Consider the following 21,090-nt stretch of genomic DNA (forward strand, 5'->3'; position numbering starts at 1 on the left):
TATTACAAATTTCACTGGCTATAAGCCTTCCAACTTTCTAAATATTCCTTTATATGAAGTTCAGAGTTCCGGGACCATCCCCTGAGCCTGTTTTGTCTGGTATTCTGTGTTGTTGCTGATGGAGATCCTCAATGTACTTCTACCCTATCTGCCATCTTGTCTGTTCCCCTGCTGTTGTCTTTAAGTGTCATTCAAGTTGGTTCTGACTTACAGCAACACTACACATGGTTTCCAAAGAGTGGCTGTGGTTTGAATTGCCAACCTTACAGTCAGCAGTCCAGCAATTTATAAATTAAAGATTGCTTCTTAAATTGTGACAATCTTAATACTTATAAATTTTAAAGCAATTATACAAATAAACTACACAACTGGATTTGCTGTAAGATGAGCACTGGACTGCTAACCATAAGGTCTTCTGTGGTTCAAACCCTCAACTGTTCTTGGAAAACCAATCCAGAATTTCTATGAGTTGGAACCAACTGGGTAGCACTTAAAAACAATAGGCAGTGTAAGAAATCTTTTCATCTCTATTTTACATAACGTGTTTTTAAAAAACCAGCTTATAAGAATTATGAATTCTATCCCTAACTATATTTATTTCTCCTAACTACATCTAAATCCCAAATAAACCATTTCCATTGCTAGAATATATTTTAACAGAACTTAAGAATCATACACTTTATGTAAGTGACAAAGAATAATTAAAAGCCATATCCAGAATTAGCTAGGTGCTAGGTGCTGTCAAATTAGTACCAACTTATAGCAACCCTATGCACACCAGAACGAAACACTATCATGTCCTGAGCCAACCTCACAATCACTGTTATGCCTCAAACCACTGTTGCTACCACTGTGCCAATCCACCTAGTTGGGGGTCGGTCTTCCTCATTTTCTCCAACCCTCTACTTTAGCAAACATGATATCCTTCTTCAGAGACTGGTCTTTCCTGATAATTTGTCTGAAGTATGACAGACGAAGTCTGGTCATCCTCATCCGAGCTTCCAAGGAACATTCTGGGTGTACTTCTTACTACACAAAATAGTTTATTCTTTTGGCAATCGGTGGCACTTTTAATATTCTCCTCTAACACCATAAGTCAAATGCATCAATTCTTTTACTGTCTTTCTTATTCACTGTCCAGCTTTCATATGTATATGAGGTTACTGAAAATACCATGGCTTGGGTCAGGCATGCCCTAGTCCTCAAACTGACATCTTTGCTCTGGAATACTTTAAAGAGGTCTTTACAGCAGATGTGCCTAATGCAATATGTTGTTTCAATTTCTTGATTGCTGCTTTCATGAACTTTGATGGTTGATCCCAGCAAACTAAAGTCTTTTACAACTTTAATCTTATCTTCATTTATATGAGTGTTGTTTATTGGTCCAATGGTGAGGATTTTTGTTTTCCTTACAAAGAGGTGCAACCCATACTTAAGGCTACAGTCTTTGATCTTCAACAAGCAAAGTTGTATCATCTGCATATCATAGGTTGTTAATGAGTCTTTCTCCAATCTTGAAGTCATGTTCTTCTACGTATATTCCAGTGTCTTGGATTATGTACTCAGCATAGACTGAAGAAGTATGGTCAAAGAATACAATCCTGGTGCATACCTTTCCTAATTTTAGTGTTTCCTAGTCCAATATTCAGTGTTTCCTTGTTCTGTTCAAACAACTACCTCTTGGTCTATGTACAGGTTCCTCATGAGCACAATTAAGTGTTCAGAAATACTCAGTCTCCACAAGGTTCTCCATAGCTTGTTCTGACCCACACAATCGAAAACCTTTGCACAATCAATAATGCAGAGGTAAACCCCTTTCTGGTATTCTATACTTTCAGCCAAGATCTACCTGACATCAGCAATGATATCCCTTGTTCCACGTCCTCGTCTGAATCTAGCCTGAACCACCAGCAGTTCTCTGTCAATGTATTTTTGCAGCCGTTTTTGGATTATCTTTAACAAAATTTTACTTGTATAAGACATTAATGATAGTGTCTAATGATTTACACATTCCATTGGGTAACCTCTTTGAAATGGGCACAAATACAGATTTCTTCCAGTCAACTGGTCAAATTTCTTGGCATAGATACATGAGTGCCTCCAGTACTTCATCAGTTTGTTGGATGATTTCAATTTGTATTACAACAATTCCTGGATCTTTGTTCTTTGTCAATGCCTTCAATGCACCTTGGGCTTCTTTCTTCAGTATCACTGGCTCTTGATCATATGCTATCTCTTGAAATGGATGAGCACTGACCACTACTTTTTGGTACCGTAACTCTGCATATTGCTTCCATCTTCTTTTGAAGCTTTCTGCATCATTCAATACTCTGCCTATAGAATCTTTCAATATTACAAGTTGAGGCTTGAATTTGTTCTTCAGTTCCTTCAGCTGGTGAAATGCTGACGGTGTTCTTTCCTTTTGGTTTTCTAACTCCAGGTCTTTGCACATTTTGTTATATTTGACTATGTATTCTTGAGTTGCTTTTCAAAATTTTCTATTTGGCTCTTTTACCTCCTCCTTCCTTCCATTTGCTTTAGCATCTCTGCACTGGAGTGCAAGTTTCAGAGCCTCTTCTGACATCCATTTTGGTCTTTTCCTTCTTTCTTATCTTAATGATGTTTAGCTTTCTTCCTGTATAGTGTTCTTGATGTCATCCCACAACTCTCATGGTCTTTGGTCATACATCAAATCTGTCCTTCAGATGATCTCTAAATTCCGATGTGATATGTTTAATGTCACATTTTGTTTCTTGCATACTTTTTAAATTTTCTTCAGCTTCAGTCTGAACTTGTTGTTGTTGTCAGGTGCCATCAAGTCAGACTTACTTCTATATAAGTTCAGTTTGAACGTACACAGAAGCAATTGATGGTCTGTTTCAGTCTGTCTCTGGTCTTGTTTCAGCTGATAATATAAAGCTTTTCCACCTTATCTTCCCACAGATGTAGTCAATTTGATTTCTGTGTATTCCATCAGGTGAGGTCCATGTGTACAGTCGTCTTTATGTTGTCTAAAAAAAGTATTTGTAGGAGCAGCTGGGGACTCTGGACTCAGGAAGGGAGAGGAGCTGTGCACTGGCTGCCTGGGGACTGGCATGCCGGGTGTACCCTTTGGTTGTTTGAGGATGCATGCAGGAATGTAAACATTGCAGTGAAATAAAATACAATAAAATGAATGTAAAGATAATGTTCTCCCATGTAAAGTAACACATAATTCACAATAAAAACTTAAGGAAAAAAAAAAGATATTTGTAATGCAGTCATTGTTGTTGCTGTTGTTATGTGCCATGGAGTCAGTTCCGACTCACAGCGACCCTGTAACAGGGTTTCTGAGGCTGTAAATCTTTACGGGAGCAGAAAGCCTCATCTTTCTCCCGCGGAACAGCTGGTAGTTTCGAACTGCTGACCTTGTGGCTCGCAGCCTGATTCATTTTGCAAAATTCAATCATGCGATCTCCAGCATCATTTCTATCATCACTAAGGTCATAATTTAAGACTATTGATCCTTCTTTGTTTCCAACCTTTGCATTCTAATCAACACATCTTGTTTGCATGTTTGATCAATTTCAGACTGAAGAAGTTGATAGAATTCTTCATTTTCACTGTCTGTAGTGGTTGGTGTGTAAATCTGATTAACAGTGGTATTAACCAGTCTTACTTGTAGGTGCATGGATATTAGCCTGTCACAGACAGCACTGTATTTCAGGACAGTCCTTGATATGTCCTTTTTGATGATGAATGTGATGCCATTCCTCTTCAATTGGTCATTTCCAGCATAGTAAGCCATATGATTTTCAGAATCAAAATTGCTAATACCAGTCCATTTAAGCTCACCAATGACAAGGATATGGATAATTATGCATTCCAGATCATTTTGGACAATTTCCAATATTCCTAGATTCATATTTTGTACATTCCATGATCTGAGTATTAATGAATACTTAGAGCTGTAGCTCTTCATTTGCGTTGTGCCCCATCAGCAAATGACGATCTGGAAGGATTTACTCTATTAGCATTATCACGGTCAACTCTACTTTGAGGAGGCAGCTTTTCCCCAGGCATATTTTGAGTGCCTTCCAACCCTAGGAGTTTCTTCTGGCACTATATTTAACAACATTCTGGTGCTCTACATCGTGTTTCAAGAGTCAGATTTTTGGTGCTATCTAACAGTGTTCCACTGCTACTCATAAGGTTTTCTGTGATTAAATATTTGGAAATAGTCCGTCTCTCCTTCTTCCTAGTCTGTCTTCATGAAACTCATCTGAAAACCTCTCCACCGTGGTTGGCCCTGTTGGTGGTTAAAATATCGGTGGCATAGCTTCTAGAATCATAGCAACACACAAGCCATCACCATACAACAAACTGACAGACAAGTGGTGCCCAGAATTGGTAGCCTAGCAAAAAAGGTCAAACAAGACAGTTTCTGTTCTAATAGTAATTTTTCAAAGCATCAAAAGATAAAGTCATTTGTCCAATTTTCTTTCAGTAAAATAGGGTTAAATATTAGCTACTATAAACATTGATACATAGCCTATTCTTTTTACAAATGTATGAACTAATGTGGGATGTATTCTAGGAGATTTGAAAAAGCACAGTATATGATATTTCTATCAAAAACCGTTTAAGATTACATTTAAAAAATTAAATAACCTAAGAGATACTAAACAAAGCAGCCGGTCAAATGCTAGAATACAGACTTTGAAATAATACAGGTTTTGGAATAATATCTGTATAACATGATTCTGAACAAGAATTTTACTCCTCTCAGTCTCAGCATCAGGGAAAATATTCAGTGCAGAGTGATTTGTGAGAACCAAATGAGATCAAAGACAGCATATTAACCTAACATATATGAAATGATTATCACAGTACATAGTACATTGGAAGTACTTAATAAATGATCAATAGCAATAAAAAAAATCCTGTGATTCAGTAACTAAGCATTCTTAAAACACTGTGACTAGAAAGATTGATGTAGGTCGGAGGTTTGCGAGACTAGACAGAAACTAAAATGAATTTTGAAGGATGAAGATGAAAGTACAACCCAGGAAAAGGAACTCTGACATTCAAAGAATGCACATGGTCTAGTGACTGCACTTGTTTAGGTTAATTCAGCTAAGGAGCAAGCCCAACTATGAAAGGTCTTCAAAGTCAGGCTGGGAAGTATTAATGTTCATTATCACTCACTGTATTTACAACATAACAAAGACGGTACATACCCGACAGCCATCTAATAAATCTTCAGGTGCTTGAAATGCACTGACATCCAGATTTTCTAGATTTTCAAGAGTAGGCTCCAATTTGCTATTAAGAACTAAATTACACATGGATTCATTTATGCAGCTTGCACTGATGTTAGAAATGTGACTGACATCTGAAAGAGTACGACCTATATAATCAAAACAGATATAATAGTCATGACTGCATATTTTATGCTTAAAGTTTCTTTCAAACAAAAAGATTCTGGACAATTTCCAAACATTCAAATGTTTTTTACTGAAATCTTGGTGGCAACGTGTGAAAAGGGAAAACGGAATAAAAAAATTAAGGTTTATATTGCATTTAAATAAAAATATATTTAATAAATTTTCTTAGCAGTGCCCTGTTTTTAACAATAACCTGAATTTGTTGGCTTTAAAGTCCAAGAAGGTTACATTTGAAAAAAAATTCTTAACATGCTACCAAACTCCCAATTTAGAAAACATGGTATCTACAAAATAGAAACAATTTTAAATTTAATATAAATAGAGACAATTTATATAATAATTAAAGAAAATCAATAAATACAGAAAATATGTTGTGCATATCAGTAAAGTTTTTAAAAATTATTTTAAGTTTCTATTAATACTCTTAGCTTCTTTGACCATCACTTACATTACTTCAGAGTGTGAAAGAAAGTAGCAATTTATTCTAAAAAGGAATACCAGAACAATTCAGGGCTAATTAAAAAACAGAATTACAATTATTTTATTACTGAATTATGCATAGAAGAACAGCAAAAACAGATTAAACTCCCTACAATATCTCAATGACCTTATCAATGCATCAATTCTTCTACAGAAAATTATTAATTTTAATCCCAAATGAGACTTACTAACAACTGTGTTGACCTGGCCAGTAGGAGTTGAAGTATCAGGCACAGTCTTTGTTTCTGGTTTAGGTTCCGTCTTGTAAATAGATTCATCCTGACAAAAACCTTTCTTAACACTGTCAAAAAACCACTGCGTGGTCACACAATGAACATTCCATCTCTTGGCACATTCATATTTTTGACCTATCATAATTATTAAAAAAGAAAAAGAGACACAGAAAGAAAAATACAGACCATTAATATCTAACTTTGAAGAAATTTTCAAATTATGATATTGTTATTGTTGTTGCATGCCATTGAGTCGTTCCAATTCACAGTGACCCTTTATAGGGTTTCCAAAGAGCAGGTGGTCAGTTTGAACCACCAATCTTGCAGACAGCAGTCCAGTGCACATGCTACAGTAGTGCATTAAGACATTAAAAAAAAAAAAATCTTTAAGTTACCAGTAGTTATACTATTACTTTTCAAGAGTATGCTGTCTCATGCATTAAAAAGGGTATTTTACATTATTATTATCCAACTATAGTCCTGGTGTAGTGCTGCAGAATAAACATTGGACTTCTATCCTGGTTTTGTTGTTGTTAAAAGCCGTTGAGTCGGTTCCGACCCATAGCGATCCTATACAGGGTTTCCGAGGCTGTAAATCTTTACGGGAACAGAAAGCCTCATCTTTCTCCCGCGGATCAGCTGGTAGTTTCAAACTGCTGATCTTAAGGTTTGCAGCACGATTCATAACCACTACGCTACCAGAGATCCTTTCTATCCTGGTTTAGCGCTATAAATAAACACTGGACTGCTAACCACAAGGTTGGTGGTTCAAGCCCACCAGCTCGAACCAGCTGCTCTTTGGCATTTAATAACTATCTACTTTCCGTATGTTGTGTAAATATGCATGACATCTGAGGGAATTTATTCTTTATACAAATACTGTAAGGAAACAGAACAACTGTGGGGCAAATGAAGCAATACTGCACTTGGTTTGTGTATAGGCTCCACCACTTAGTTCTTTAAACTACAGAAGCTGTAAAATGAGGCTAAAGAACAGAATTGTGATGTGCTTTTAATAAGGATATATACAACTGTAAAAATTACCCAACTACAGTCATAGTATAGTGCTGTAGCATAAACACTGGACTATTAACCACAGGTTGGTGATTCAATGCATGACGCAATTCAAAAAAATTATCACTGAGAATCCTTTAAAATTGCTATTAATTTTATTTTCTCTACTCTACAGAGTATTTTTATCAATATATAATAATAGTTTTGTTTAAGTTTTTATTATCTATTTTATATCTGCTGTGTTTTACTAAGTTATCTCAATGCAAGATGGAGACTCCATAACGTAGTGATTATGAGTCAGGCTACGAACTAAAGAAGTTCGAAACTACCAGCCAAATATGCAATGTATTAAGCACCAGCTTTGACAGAGCACTCCACTGTCAACAGGATTTCACTAGAAGTCCGGGATAAGTAGACAAATTATATCAAAAATATGTATATTCCTACTATCTTAAAGAACTTTTAACACAATATATTCTGAAATGGTGTTACAGAAAAATTGAGCTATTATGTAGTCAGCAGTAACATATGTGTTTTTCTTCTTGTGAGCCAAGAAATAAGTTACATCCAGATTCAGAAAAGATTGCTTTGCTGATAGGATGACTGTGAGTATCAACTCTACCCACAATCATCCTATCATAATTGGCCATATCCAAAGTTTGGACTTCAACAATAACATTTTTTTCATTTTTTCTCTTATTGAGGTCATGGTGGTGGTGGTGTGCCTTGGAGTTGGTTCTGACTCATAGTGACCCCGTATAGGGTTTGCAAGGCTGTAAAATTTTTGCAGGCACAGAAAGCCTCATCTTTCTCACATGGAGCAACTGATAGTTTCAAACAACTGACCTTATGGTTAGCAGCCCAACTTGTAACTCACTATGCTACCCAGGGTCCTTCTCTCATTGAGCTAGCTTAATAAAACAGACAATAAAAACATTAACAAAACTATTTATTATTGCATATATTTTGAGTGTTGGTAAAAATATTCTTACAATAGATAAAAAAAGTTAAAGAAAAATAAAATGAATAGCAGTTTTAAATAATACTTATTGGTAATTTTCTTTGAAATTGTATCCTCAATTAGCAGCCCTGGTGGCACAGTGGCTAACACTTGGCTACCAACTAAAAGGTTGGTGGTTTGAACCCACCAACTGACCCACAAGAAAAAGATGCCAGTTTGCTTCTGTAAACATTACAACCTTGCAAACCCTATGGGGTAGTTCTACTCTGATCTATAGGATTACTATGAGTCTTCACAGCTACAAGTTATTATTATTTTTAAATCTTCAAGTTAAAAACTTATACTCAATCAAGATAGTTCATTCATTTAAAAACTAAATCAAACCTGTCTAGAAAAAAAATGTAACCCAGTTGTATCTATTTAGCTTTTCTGTAATTCACTCAAAATTCCTTTCAAACAAGTATTTGAAGTACTGGTGTGGCACTGAGGATAAGCACTGGACTGCTAACCATAAGAATGTTGGTTCAAACCAACCATCCACTCCTCAGAAACCCTCAGGTACAGGGCCAATATAAATTGGCACTTAATAAGTACTTAGTAATTGTAAAAGCTTTTTGTTCTATTTATTTTTAAAACCAAAGATCTAACAATAAACTTGAAAGGTTTGGATTTTTAAATATTTATGCATTGACCTGGATAAATACTACAATGGTCATGTGATTTTTCTATAGACTGTGAACCAAACTATCTTTGTAAAATTTTATGGTGTTCTGTAAAAGATTTTTAAAATGATAAATACTACAGAAAAATGTGAATTTGTCCTTTTAGAAAACATAGCTTTACCTTTTGGTTCTTGCACAATGAGATGTGTACATTCATTCATTTTCAGGAATCCCATATATTGACCGCCATGCTTAACTGTGAGTTGCTGTACTGCCTTCCTGTCTAAGCTACACAAGCCAGTCACAGAGATTACACAACCAAGAAAAATTGGACACTTGAAGTCTTCCATGTTTATATCAGTGTATCTATCTATTTTTCTGGGGAAACAAAACAAAAACAAATGATAGAAAGAAACAGCAATACATTACCTAATAAGTAGCAGATATTTAAACTTTTATCTTAAACAATGACTAATGAAATTATGACAGAATGAATATCACTAATGCTTTTCTCATTTATAATAATTTTTAAGAAAAGGAAAGCTCACAAACACATGCAAATTTAAACTAATTGCTCACCTAGCCCAAAAGAAGTCCTAGTGCCGGGGCTATAGGATAAGCACAAGGCCACAAGGTCAGTTTGAACTAAAGGTTGATAGTCCAAAACTCACCAGCCATTCCTCAGTAACCCTATATAGGCTTGCTATGAGTTAGAACCAACTCAACAGCAACTAACAATAAGCTAACCACAAGGACGGTGGTTCAAATCCACAAGTTGCTCCTTGGAAACCTTATACGGGTCGCTATGAGTCAGAACAGTCTTGATAGGGACTTAGCAACAAGTGTAAATTAAAATTTCAGATCCGGTCTCTAAGAATGTTTTGAGCAGAAATTAACTCTAAAATTCATGCTGATCATAGTGGTGCTGTTAGGTACTGTTTGTTGGTCCAGTTGTGAGGATTTCTGTTTTGTTTACTTTGAAGATATTGTGTTGGATCTTCATCAGCAAATATTTTAAGTCCTCTTCACTTTCATTCAGCAAGCAAGGTTGTATCATCTACATATTGTAAGTTGTTAGTGTGTCTTCCTCCAATCCTGATGCATTTTCATCTTCATATAATCCATCTTCTCAAATTATATGCTCAGTACACAGACTGAATAAGTACAATGAAAGAATACAACCCTGGAGCACGTTTCTCCATTTTAAGCCATTCACTGTCCCTTTATTCTGTTTGACGGACTTTCTCTCTTGGTCTATGAGGTTCCTTAAGAGCACAAATGTGTTCTGGGATACCCAATCTTCAAAATGTTAAGCATAGCAGCTTGCCATGATCCACATAGTTGAAAGTGTTTACATTGTCAACAAAGCACAAGTAAACATCTTTCTGGTATTCTTTGCTTTCAGTCAAAATCCATCTGATGTCATCAATGACATCCCTTGTTCCATAAGTGAATCTGAATCTGGCTTGAACCTCTGGCAATTCCATGTACTGATGCAACTGTTTTGAATTATCTTCAGCAAAATTTTATTTGTATATGATATTAATGATATTGCCCAATGATTTCCATATTCTGATGGGTCACCTCTCTTGGGAATGGGCTAAAATATGGACCTCTTCCAATCAGTTGGCTAGGTAGCTGTATTTCAAATATCTTGGCATAGGTGAGTCAATGCCTCCAGTACTGCATCAGTTAGTTGAAAGATTTCAATTTGTATTCCATCAATTCCCAGAGCCAGGTTCTTTACCAATGACTGCAGTGCAACTTGGACTTCTTTCAATACCACTGGGCCTTGATCATATACTACCTCTTGAAATGGCTGAGCATCAACCATTTCTTTTTGGTACAGTGAGTCTGTATATGTGGTCCATCTTCTTTTGATGCTTTCTGCATCATTCATTATTTTTCCCACAGAATCCTTCAATATTAGAAGTCAAAGCTTCATTTTTTTCCTTAAGTTCTTTCAACTTGAAAAATGCTGAACTGTTCTTTCCTTTTGGTTTTTTGGTTTTGCATATTTCATTTTACTTGACTTGTTTTCTCGAGATGCCCTTTGAAATGTTCAGCTCTTTTACCTCATCTCTTCCATTTGCTTTAGCATCTCCTTTCTAGAGAACAAATTCCAGAGTTTCTTCTGACATTTATTTTCATCTTTTCCTTTTTTTCTTGTCTTCCTAAATGCCTTTTGCTTTCTATGTGTATGTTCATGATGTCAACCCACAACTCTTCTGGTGTTTATTTGTGTCTAATGCATCAAATCTGTTCTTGAGGTGATTTCTAAATTCTATGTTCAAGTTCATATTTTGGCTCTCATGACTTGTTTTAATTTTCTTCATCTTTAGCCTGTTGATGTTCTCTTCCACAGTGGAACCCTGGCTTGTTTTGGCTGATGATATGGAGATTTCCACAGTCACTTTTCACAGATGTAGTCAATTTGATTTTTGTGTATTCCATCTAGTGAGGTCCATGTGTACATAGTCTTTTATGTTGTTTAAAAAAGGTATTTGCAATGAATAATTAGTGGTCTTGCAAAATTCAGTCATGGGATCTCCAGCATCATTCCTGTCATGATGGCCATATTTTCCAACTACTGATCCTTCCTCTTTGTTTCCAACCATTGCATTCTAACTGCCAGTAATTATCAATACAGCTTGACTGCATGTTTGATCAATTTCAGACACAGAAGTTGGTAGAATTCTTCAACGTCATCATCCCTGCTTTTGCAGTTGGTGGTGTATACATTTGAATAATAATGGTACTGACTGGTCTTCCTTGTCCTATCACAAACATTATACTTCAAGATAGATCTTGAAATGTTGTTTTTGATGATGAATGTGACAACTTTCCTCTTCAATTTGTTACTCACGATATAGTAAACCATATGATATCACATTCAAAATGACCAATACCAATCCACTTAAATGCACTAATGCCTAGGAGATTAGTCTTTAGGTGTTCCATTTCATTTTTGATACCTTTTAATTTCCTTAGATACACACTTCATACATTTCATGTTCTAATTATTAATGAATGTTTACAGTTTTATCTTATTATGAGTGTAGTTTCCAAAATTCTCAGGCTGAATCTTTACTTAGGAACACAAATCTTTTTTAGTTGCCTTCTAGAAAAATGGAGTTTATAAAATTCTTGTATGACATATAATCAATAATGACTTTTGGCAGAATACCAACAAAATACTGTTATCAACCTGCTCTCATGCTATGCAGATGTACTAATGAATATTTGAGTTGTAAACAAGAGCTGATGTAGTTGTCCGGGAAATAAGGGTTTGGAATGTACCGTGCTGGATGGTGTTAAAAGAACACCAATTACCCACTTGGCCTGGCTTCAACGGCTGGATGATCAGAACTCAACTAGAAGAAGAAAGAAGAGGGGGGAAAAAAAAGAGTAACCTGCTACAATCTGATGAACTTTACCTATACTTATGGATGTAATAGCTCAAAGAAGGGAACAAATCTTTACAGCGAAGATCACTCCCACCCCTTGGTACACAGGGTTGACAGGGATGGGCAACTTAGACACTGGCTACCCAAAATATGGGGGTCTATAAAGGCAAGAAATGACGGGCTTATAAGCTTTCAAGAGGGAGCCCAGTTCCAGACGGGGTAGGGGAACGTAGAATCTCCACTGAATGATTTCCAATCTGTTGGGACCAGGCTGGCAAAAGGAAATGGGGATAAGACTCTTGTGATACAACAGTGAATAATTGCCATCAGGACTGACTATGAGGGTAAGAAATACAGAGGTAGATGTTTTTTGACAAAAGGAGGGGAGAGATTCATTTTGCAGCCCAGGAGCAGGGTCCCTGGGACCATCAAGTGAGAAGAGCGGAGAAAGCGGGACCCTACCCAGAGAGGCAGAGATGATGCCAGGGATGGAGACAGAAATGATGACGTGGACAGATGGAGTGGCTGGGGCCCTGAACTCAGGGAGGGAGAGGGGCTGTGTGCTGACAGCTGGGGGGTGGGCCTGTGGAGTGTACCCTTTGGTTATTTGATGATGCATGAGGGGACTGTAATCATTGCAATGAAACTAAATACGATAGGATGAATATAAAACTGAAAAAAAAAAGACCACCAAGAAAAATACTTACATAATTCAAACTGTGGTATCTGGATTTATGGCTACTAATCCAGTTTTAGGGGAAACTTAACTATCCATTGAAACAGGCTGTAAGTTCTACAAAGGCAAGGATGCTATCGCGTCTTACTATGTACTGTGCATACCTAATATCTAGATTTAGCCACTTTCATAAAATGACCTAAACATTTACTGAATGATCCCTTTTCAGTTGATGGCTTACATGTTTACATTCAAACTTATATAGGCTCCCTTTGAGAGGAACTATGACTGAAAATGGAAATTTTACTCTCCTTTTTAACATATAGGCACAATACTGAAAAATAACACAAAAGAGCTCCAGCATCATCACATTGATTTTCTTAACTATTTTATATACCTATTGAAAAAACTTATCATAAATCTTCTCCTATGAAAACTCAAAGTATGCCAATATGACTGAATGCATTATTTTTTCAAATCTAAGAAATATCTTAATATCTTTCTTACTTCTCTTGTGACTTCTCCCACAATGTTTTTATCCAAGAAGGAAGCAAAATAGGCTTCTTTAGATTTGCAGCAACTAAATATTTTTTGCTACCAACTTCTCCAGCAATAAGGTGAGTCACTGATACATGAAGGTCTTTATATACTCGTCCACCCATCATTTGTACATGTTTATGAACTTCTTCCTGCCGTACCAAGAGAAAATACATTAATACTGAAGCCAACAACATTACTTCCATTTTTAATACAATACCCATAAATGTCTTTTGTTGTTAGCTTAAATACAGATGTTTCTCACTATTAGTTAGTTAGCCAAATTATTTTTTACAAGATGGATACAAATTATCAATTTAAAAATTATTACCTTTATACATTTATCCCTTTGAACCTCTTACATTTATTAAGCTATGTTGCATGTGGCACTGTAGGTTAAGTGCTCAACCACATGGTCAGCAGGTGAAACTCACCAGCTGCTCCTCGGAAACCCTATACAGGTTCCCTATGAGTCGGAACTGACTTGATGGCACTTAACAACATATTATATGAGCATATTTAAAAATATATGTATAACTTATGTTAATGTCTCTCTTACAATCATTTTTTCCTAAAGATTATCCATCATAGTACAAAATATGTGATCCAAAAATAAGCTCACTAATTATATACAGAAAAATATGAGTTTCCATTTTAATCAAAATCAAAAAGTTCAATTAGCCAAGTTTTCAATGAGACTGATTTTGCTGTATACTGTTTATTTTTAAAAGACCAACATATACTGTTGTTGTACATCAACTTGGTTATACGGCATGAGCATGTAGTACAAGGTCTCACAAGATATCTCCAACACAGTGAAAAATTCCTCTCAACCACTTACCCTTTTTTCTTTTTCAAGACTTGTACAAGATATGATCACATCAGCCATAACCATATTATAAACTGGATGTTCAGCTCTCGGGACGTATCGTTGGTGGCACATACAATAAATGACTACTTGAGGACCAACAATTCTGCACCCAAGCTACAAAAAAAAAAGGACGTTTCATTTAAGTCTGAGAAGACTCTCAGTCTTACAAAATTATACTTATATTTGTCAATTCTTTATAAAAGCTGATGACCACTGAAAGAAAATCACTAAATTGTCACAAGAAAAAGATAAAAACTTCATTAATTTCTCAGAAATATTATTAAATAAGCACACACACAATGAAAAACGACAGCAAATCAAACAATACAAAGCTATCAAAAGAATTAAGCTTCAAAAGTATCCCCTCACTCAAAACTTCCTACAAAATTTTATACATAATTTTAATGAGGGAGATGAGCACTAATCTTTGTTGTTGTTGTTAAGTGCCATCAAGTCAGTGAACACTAGTCATAGGTTATAGCAATTAGGAAATAATCACATGTACTTTTCAAATGTGTTTAAAAGTATAAGGATCTACAAGTCACCTCACTCCCAAAATACCTATTACCATATTTTCACACAATTAATACACATTTTCTTTATACACTGCATACCACAAGTTACATTTTCTTAAGTGTATGAAGCTTTCTGCTCTAGTGAAGCTTTAAAGCCTCAAGAACCCTAAATAGGGTTGATATAAGTCAGAACCCACTTGTCAGCATTTAACAACTTTATTATGTATCAATACTTCTTTATGTTGCTGCATTCAACTTTTTTTTTCCTGTCCAGTGGATTTAATGTTGTCTTCGTTTTGGTGCCTGTTGATTTGAAAGTTTGGTTTCCAGCAGCAGACTCTCACCAGTCTATCCTTGAGTTTCTAAAATAGTCCCTTTCCCAGTAGGATTCCTTCCCTGCTCTGTAAACTGTTTCCTCCAACGCAGGAAGAAAACACTTCTTCCACCCTGGAACTAGCCCTCTCTAGGGTGGCCAGTCCCAGTCAAAAATGTGTGTGGGTCTGTGCACACTGTGATAGAGATGTAACTCAGGAAGGCAAGACCAGCATGCCACAGCTGTGCACATTCTACCAGGCCAGCTGGCCACTGTGCTCTGGCCTTTTGAATCTTCTGCTTGTGTAGACGCTAGGGAGTGGTTATGAGAGTCAAGAGTGCAGAGGGGTTGCATATCCCTTGTCAACTTAAGATGTTGTTGGTTTCAGACAAGACAGGTCCAGTTGGTTGTCTGGGGGCCCCCTGGTCCACAGCAGTGCACACCTGATTTCACAAGGTCCTGCCACCCAGCTTCATGTGGGACCAGCACCACAGGACCCAGGAGCACACGGGCAATGGCCCCCACCCATCATGAGATCAGTCAATCCTTGGGCTGTGTCAGCCCATGTGATGCCCTCTGCCCGACTCTACGTGTCTCTGGCAAGATGTACCCACAAAGCAGCTGTGACTTTCTTTGCTCCCTACAGTGCTCACCCTGTATGGGGAAAGAGACTGAGTTATAGCTCACCTCCTCCTCCTTTCACCAACCTTTACAGATAGGATACAAGGAACTCCACCACTCAGACCCAGCCACCAACTTACCTAGAGCCAAGCTAGAGCCAACGTAATTTCAATTTTTTATTTTCTGATTACTAGGGTACTACCAAACTCAATTTATGACTTTCTGACCATGACTTACATCTTTATTAGACAAAGATGATGAAAACCAACATTTTGGATTACTGAATAAGTGTGACAGAGGCTGAAATTCACTCCTGGAAATATCATGAAAAATGCATACAAGGGCAAGCTATACAAGAACTTTTTTTTCAAAACATGATTTTGTCATTTAAACTAGTTACACAATGGGACTTCAAAAAGTTCATGGAAAAAAGGAATTAAGATAATGGAACTTCTCCAATAACTTTTTGATGGTTCCTTGTATATGTTATTTGTGTGAGCACGCTATTTGTGAAAAATACGGTATGTTAACAAAATAAATTATAATCCCAGGCAGTTTCTATGTTGAAATTTTAAGTACTTTGTACCTCAGTGTTTTTCCAAGGAAGACTACAAAGATTTCTCCTAAGATGTTACACAAATTAAACTCAAAAAAATAACTTTTTATTCTCATTGTTAATAAGGTCTTGATCAATATTTCAAAATTAAGGCAAGACTAAAATGCCAACTGTTGCCAAAGTTACCACCGGCTTCTTTGACTGACTTAAAATTTCTACAGGGTTAAATGATTACTATCTTTTGGGTCAGTCATAGGAAAAGACATTTCTTTATACTATACTACTGATTCTATCTGACAAGCAGGGGCACTTCCAAAGGGAAGATATGATCAACAAAACAATGTTTTTGGAAAAGGTGAGCACAGACCTTTTATAAACTATACGAATACTGCATCTATCTACTCTTCTATGTTTTCTTCTCCTTTAAACAAGATCCATTTCTTTGTAATCTGGATGGAATTACAGCCAGTTTATTTTTATTGCAATGGTTCTCTCTTGTCCAGACACCAAAAAAGTAATGAGTCAGCAGACTCCAGAATCAACAAAAAGAAATAAGATGCCTCAATGGTATATTAGCAATACTCATCCCTGAAACGATTCCTTTGAGCTAATAATTTCTCAGACTGTCTGAGTACAACAGAACTTCATCACTAAAATGCTTCATTACTTTAGGGTTCATGCAAACCTTCCATCAAAATTTTAATTCCTGAAACAAACAGAGTTTTAATGACAAAAGGGAAGATGAGCAAGTCTTAGGATATAGCAATTAGGAAATATCACATGTACTAAATGAAGTTATATACTCTGAAATGAAGCCTAATACAAGTTCAGCGGTTCAAGCTCACCAGCCGCTCCTCAGAAACCCTATAGAGGGCTGCTATGGGTTGGAACAAATTCGAAGGCACTTAACAACAATAATATAATTAGGTGTGCTGCTGTGGCGCCACAGGACAAGCACATGACTTCAAGGTCAGACTGAGCCACAAGATCAGCGATTCAAATTCACCAGGCGCTCCTCAGAAACCCTATAAAGGACCAACTTGACAGCAATTAACATCAAATAATTAAGGAGCCCTGGGATGCTAACTGCAAGGCAGAAATTTGAATTCAATGTGGGAGAAAAAATTAGGCTCTCTACTCCCATGAAGATTTACAGCTCCGGACACTCTACACAGGGTCGCTATGAGCCAGAACCGACTTGACAGCACACAGCAGCAACAGTAATCAGCCTTTAGAGGTGACATTATTCTGGTCCCCCAAAACCAAAAGGATCCCACTATATTCATGATTTGCATATTTCATGATCAGTAATGGACTGAATGTCCATTGATGCAAAATCAAAACAAATTACCAGAAGAAAACAGTAAGTTAGCAAACCTTTTTAAGGTGATCAAAGACAATGCCACTAAAAGGGTCACAGATAAAAAGTGACCTATCATTTTCCTTTATCTTTAATGCCTCTTCTTCTGTAATAATCTGAAGATATTCTTCTGACTGGAACTCTTTAATGGACTGAAAGAAAAAATGAAGAAGGCACTTAAAGTTAGTCACCTGTATTTAAGTCTTATGAATTCTACCTTCAAAATCCATCTCAAATTCAACAAATGTTAATTGCTACTAATGCATTCTAAGTTATTAAGGAGCCCTGGTAGCATAGTGGGCTATGCATTGGACTGCTAACCACAAGGTCAGCAGTTTGAATCCACTAGTGTACTGCAGGAGAAATGTGACTTTGCTCCCGTAAAATTTACAGCTTTAGAAATCCTATATAGGGTCATGATAAGTCAGAACTGACTCCACAACACACCTCCACTGCCACCGTTTTCTCAGCTAGCCCTTAGGAGTAGCCTCCAAGTGATCTATTTCTTCCCCTGACCTATACCAATTCTACACACAGCACCAAAAAATCTCTTAAAAATTAAAAATCAGATCATATCACTCTGCTTCCCACCACACTAAGAATATAATCCACAATTCTTATCATGGACCTACAAGACCAAACACTGGCTCCTATCTATTTCCTCACTTCCTACTTCTCTTCCCTCTCGCTTACTCTAATCACTGCTGCTTTCTAGCTGACCCTGGAATAAGTTAAGCATGACCTCACTTAAAGACTGTGTCTTGTTCCTGCTTGCCTGGTCTTCCTCACTTCATTCAACTCTCTGCTCAAGTTTCACTTTAGAAATGCCCTTTCTGATCACCCTTTATGAAATACCTTTCCCCATCTCTTTGGTTTATTTTTATAAAGAAAAATAACACTGGTATTATGTGTATACAAGGGGACCTCAAAATGTTCATGGAAAAATTGCATTAACTTTATCCATAAACTTTTTGAAGCTCCTTTATATATTTTTGTCTCTCTTTACTAAAAGATCAAAAGTTTCACTTGTTTGCCACTATATCATTGTTGTTGTTGTTAAGTGCCATCAAGTCGGTTCCGACCCATAGCGACCCTGTACAGGGTTTCCGAGGGTGTAAATCTTTACGGGAGTAGAAAGCCTCATCTTTCTCCCGCGGAGCAGCTGGTAGTTTCGAACCGCTGACCTTAAGGTTCGCAGCCCGATTCGTAGCCACTACGCTACCAGAGCTCCTTATATCATAGAACACTCAAATATTTCATGAACACATTTTGAAGAATTTTAAATTGATATTAGAACAAAAATTCTTCTGATGAGAATCCTCCATTGGCTCTCTACTTCACTCAGAGAAAAAGCAAATCTTTGTCACAGCCCATTAAGACCCAAGAGTTCTTCACCTATACTCTCTTAAGCATACCTTAATATTCTTCCTCGACCCCTTGTTTACTCTACAATGCCTACACTAACTTTCTTGCTATTCCTTGAGCAGACAATCCAAGGACTTTCCCATGAGCCTGTTCCCTCTGTCTGAAACCTTCCCCAGATATTCACATGGCTAACTATTTCACCTCCTTCAATTTTACTCAAAAATCTTCTCCACAAAGCCCACCCTGATCTTTCTATTTATAACTGAAACCTTCCCTTCCCTTTGCAACAGACATCCTCCACAGTCCCTTAAACTTCTGTATTTGTTTTTCTTTCCATAGCACTGAGAACCCTGTAGGATATTATATGGTTTATTTATATGCAAGGGTGCTTCAAAGAGTCTGTGGAAATAATGGAATTTTCCTGCAAAGCCCCCTGATATATTACTGATTAATGTGCATTTTCACCAGCTAGAGCACAAACTCTGAAAAGCAGGGACCTTTAAGTGCTCTGATAACTAAGGGATCCCAAGTACTAGAACAGTAACTATCAGATCATGGACACTCAATAAATATTTGATGAAATCTGCTGCAACAATCCTTCGAAAATTTTAATGTGCACAAGAATCACTGGTGATCTTACTAAAATGCAAATCCTAATTGTTGGGGTCTGGAACGATAAGGCTCTATCTACACCACCATATGATAGTGTACATAATAAAACATGCTTTTAACAATTAACCAACAAATGCTGATATGTGTGTGACCAGTATATGACTAATAAATTTATTCTCACACACAATCCACTGCAGTTGGTAGTCAAAAGTGACTTAATTTCCAAGAAAACAAACAATAGAAATGTTACATGTTTCAAAGCCTCCCAAAAACACAATAATGATACACTGACATCAACTTAAAGACAAGGAGCTCTGGTAGTGTAGTGGTTATGAATCGGGCTGTGAACCACAAGGTCAGCAGTTCAAAACTACCAGCTGTTCCGCGGGAGAAAGATGAGGCCTTCTGCTCCTGTAAAGATTTACAGCCTCGGCAACCCTGTACAGGGTCGCTATGAGTCGGAATTGACTCCACGGCACATCACAACAACAACAACAACAGGCAAATTAAAGACAAGGAACTCTGGTAGCTTAGTAGTGGAAATGCTAACCTCAAGGTCAGCAGTGAGAAACTACCAGCCATTCCATGGGAGAAAAAAGAGGCTTTGTGCTCTTGTAGAGTCCAGGTATGGTGCTGTGGGCTAATGAGCTGGACTGCAAAGTCGGTTTGATCGAAAGAGTCACAAGTTCAAGCTCACCATCCACTTCTTGGAAACCCTATACAGGGTTGCTATGGGTCGAAACCAACGCGACCACAGAGAACAACTAGGATGCTATATCTATATTAATGTAAAATGTTCAATATATTATGACGACAAAATATCTATCATTAAGTCACAAAGAGCCTAATTTACAAAAAAAGAAGAAAACAAACTTATAGCACCAAGCCACGTTTACAATTCTTACCTCAAGAGCTTTAAAAAAACATTCAGAATTGTCCGGAGACTTTAAAAACTTCACAAAGAACGGTTCTTTGTCATTTCTGGCCATTTTTGAACTGTCAAAATAAAGGGATCATTAATAAGAACCAAACACATTTCGTATGAAGGTCAATGTTTAAACCACTCATTTTTCTGTGCAAGCAAGAATGTCTAAGGACCGGCATTCTCTGACCCTGTCCATGAATTCTTGCAGCACGTTTGTAAGAAACGCTAGAATGTGGACAAAATCAAAAACCAGAATGACAACATCAAATCGCACATATCACAGAAGAAACTAACGTCCTTAAATTGAATGCCATGAGGGTCCTTGCACTGGGGATCTTAAGTGAACAACAAATGGACATTCAATTGCACGGTGCTGAAGGATAGAGTACAAGTACCCGGACATTACCCACGGTCCTCTAAGACTGTTCATCTCCCGAATGAATTTTAAATATAAACACCGAAACCAGTTAACAAGCTCGTGCCCGCTCAAAGGCCAGAGTTACCGTCTCCCCAGTTTTCAGGGATAGGCCTGGCTGTGAGTCCAGCCAGCTGTGAC

At 37.0% G+C, this 21,090-nt stretch overlaps 1 protein-coding gene across 1 annotated transcript in view; it reads right to left on the minus strand.

Moving 5' to 3' along the window:
- TOPBP1 (topoisomerase (DNA) II binding protein 1) overlaps nt 1–20,599 on the minus strand; it is an 89,120-nt gene extending 68,521 nt beyond the window's left edge. The window contains exons 1-7 of the mRNA XM_006840032.1: nt 20,515–20,599; nt 17,650–17,784; nt 14,238–14,381; nt 13,367–13,548; nt 8,958–9,154; nt 6,095–6,274; nt 5,220–5,389 (exon numbers count right to left, since the gene is read on the minus strand). Coding sequence (XP_006840095.1) covers nt 5,220–5,389; nt 6,095–6,274; nt 8,958–9,154; nt 13,367–13,548; nt 14,238–14,381; nt 17,650–17,784; nt 20,515–20,598 — 1,092 coding nt within the window. The 5' untranslated portion in view covers nt 20,599. The remainder of the gene's footprint in view (nt 1–5,219; nt 5,390–6,094; nt 6,275–8,957; nt 9,155–13,366; nt 13,549–14,237; nt 14,382–17,649; nt 17,785–20,514) is intronic.
- Between the last annotated feature and the right edge of the window lie 491 nt (nt 20,600–21,090).

This window comes from Chrysochloris asiatica, unplaced genomic scaffold (assembly GCF_000296735.1).
Source record: "Chrysochloris asiatica unplaced genomic scaffold, ChrAsi1.0 scaffold00028, whole genome shotgun sequence".
Lineage (NCBI taxonomy): Eukaryota > Metazoa > Chordata > Mammalia > Afrosoricida > Chrysochloridae > Chrysochloris > Chrysochloris asiatica.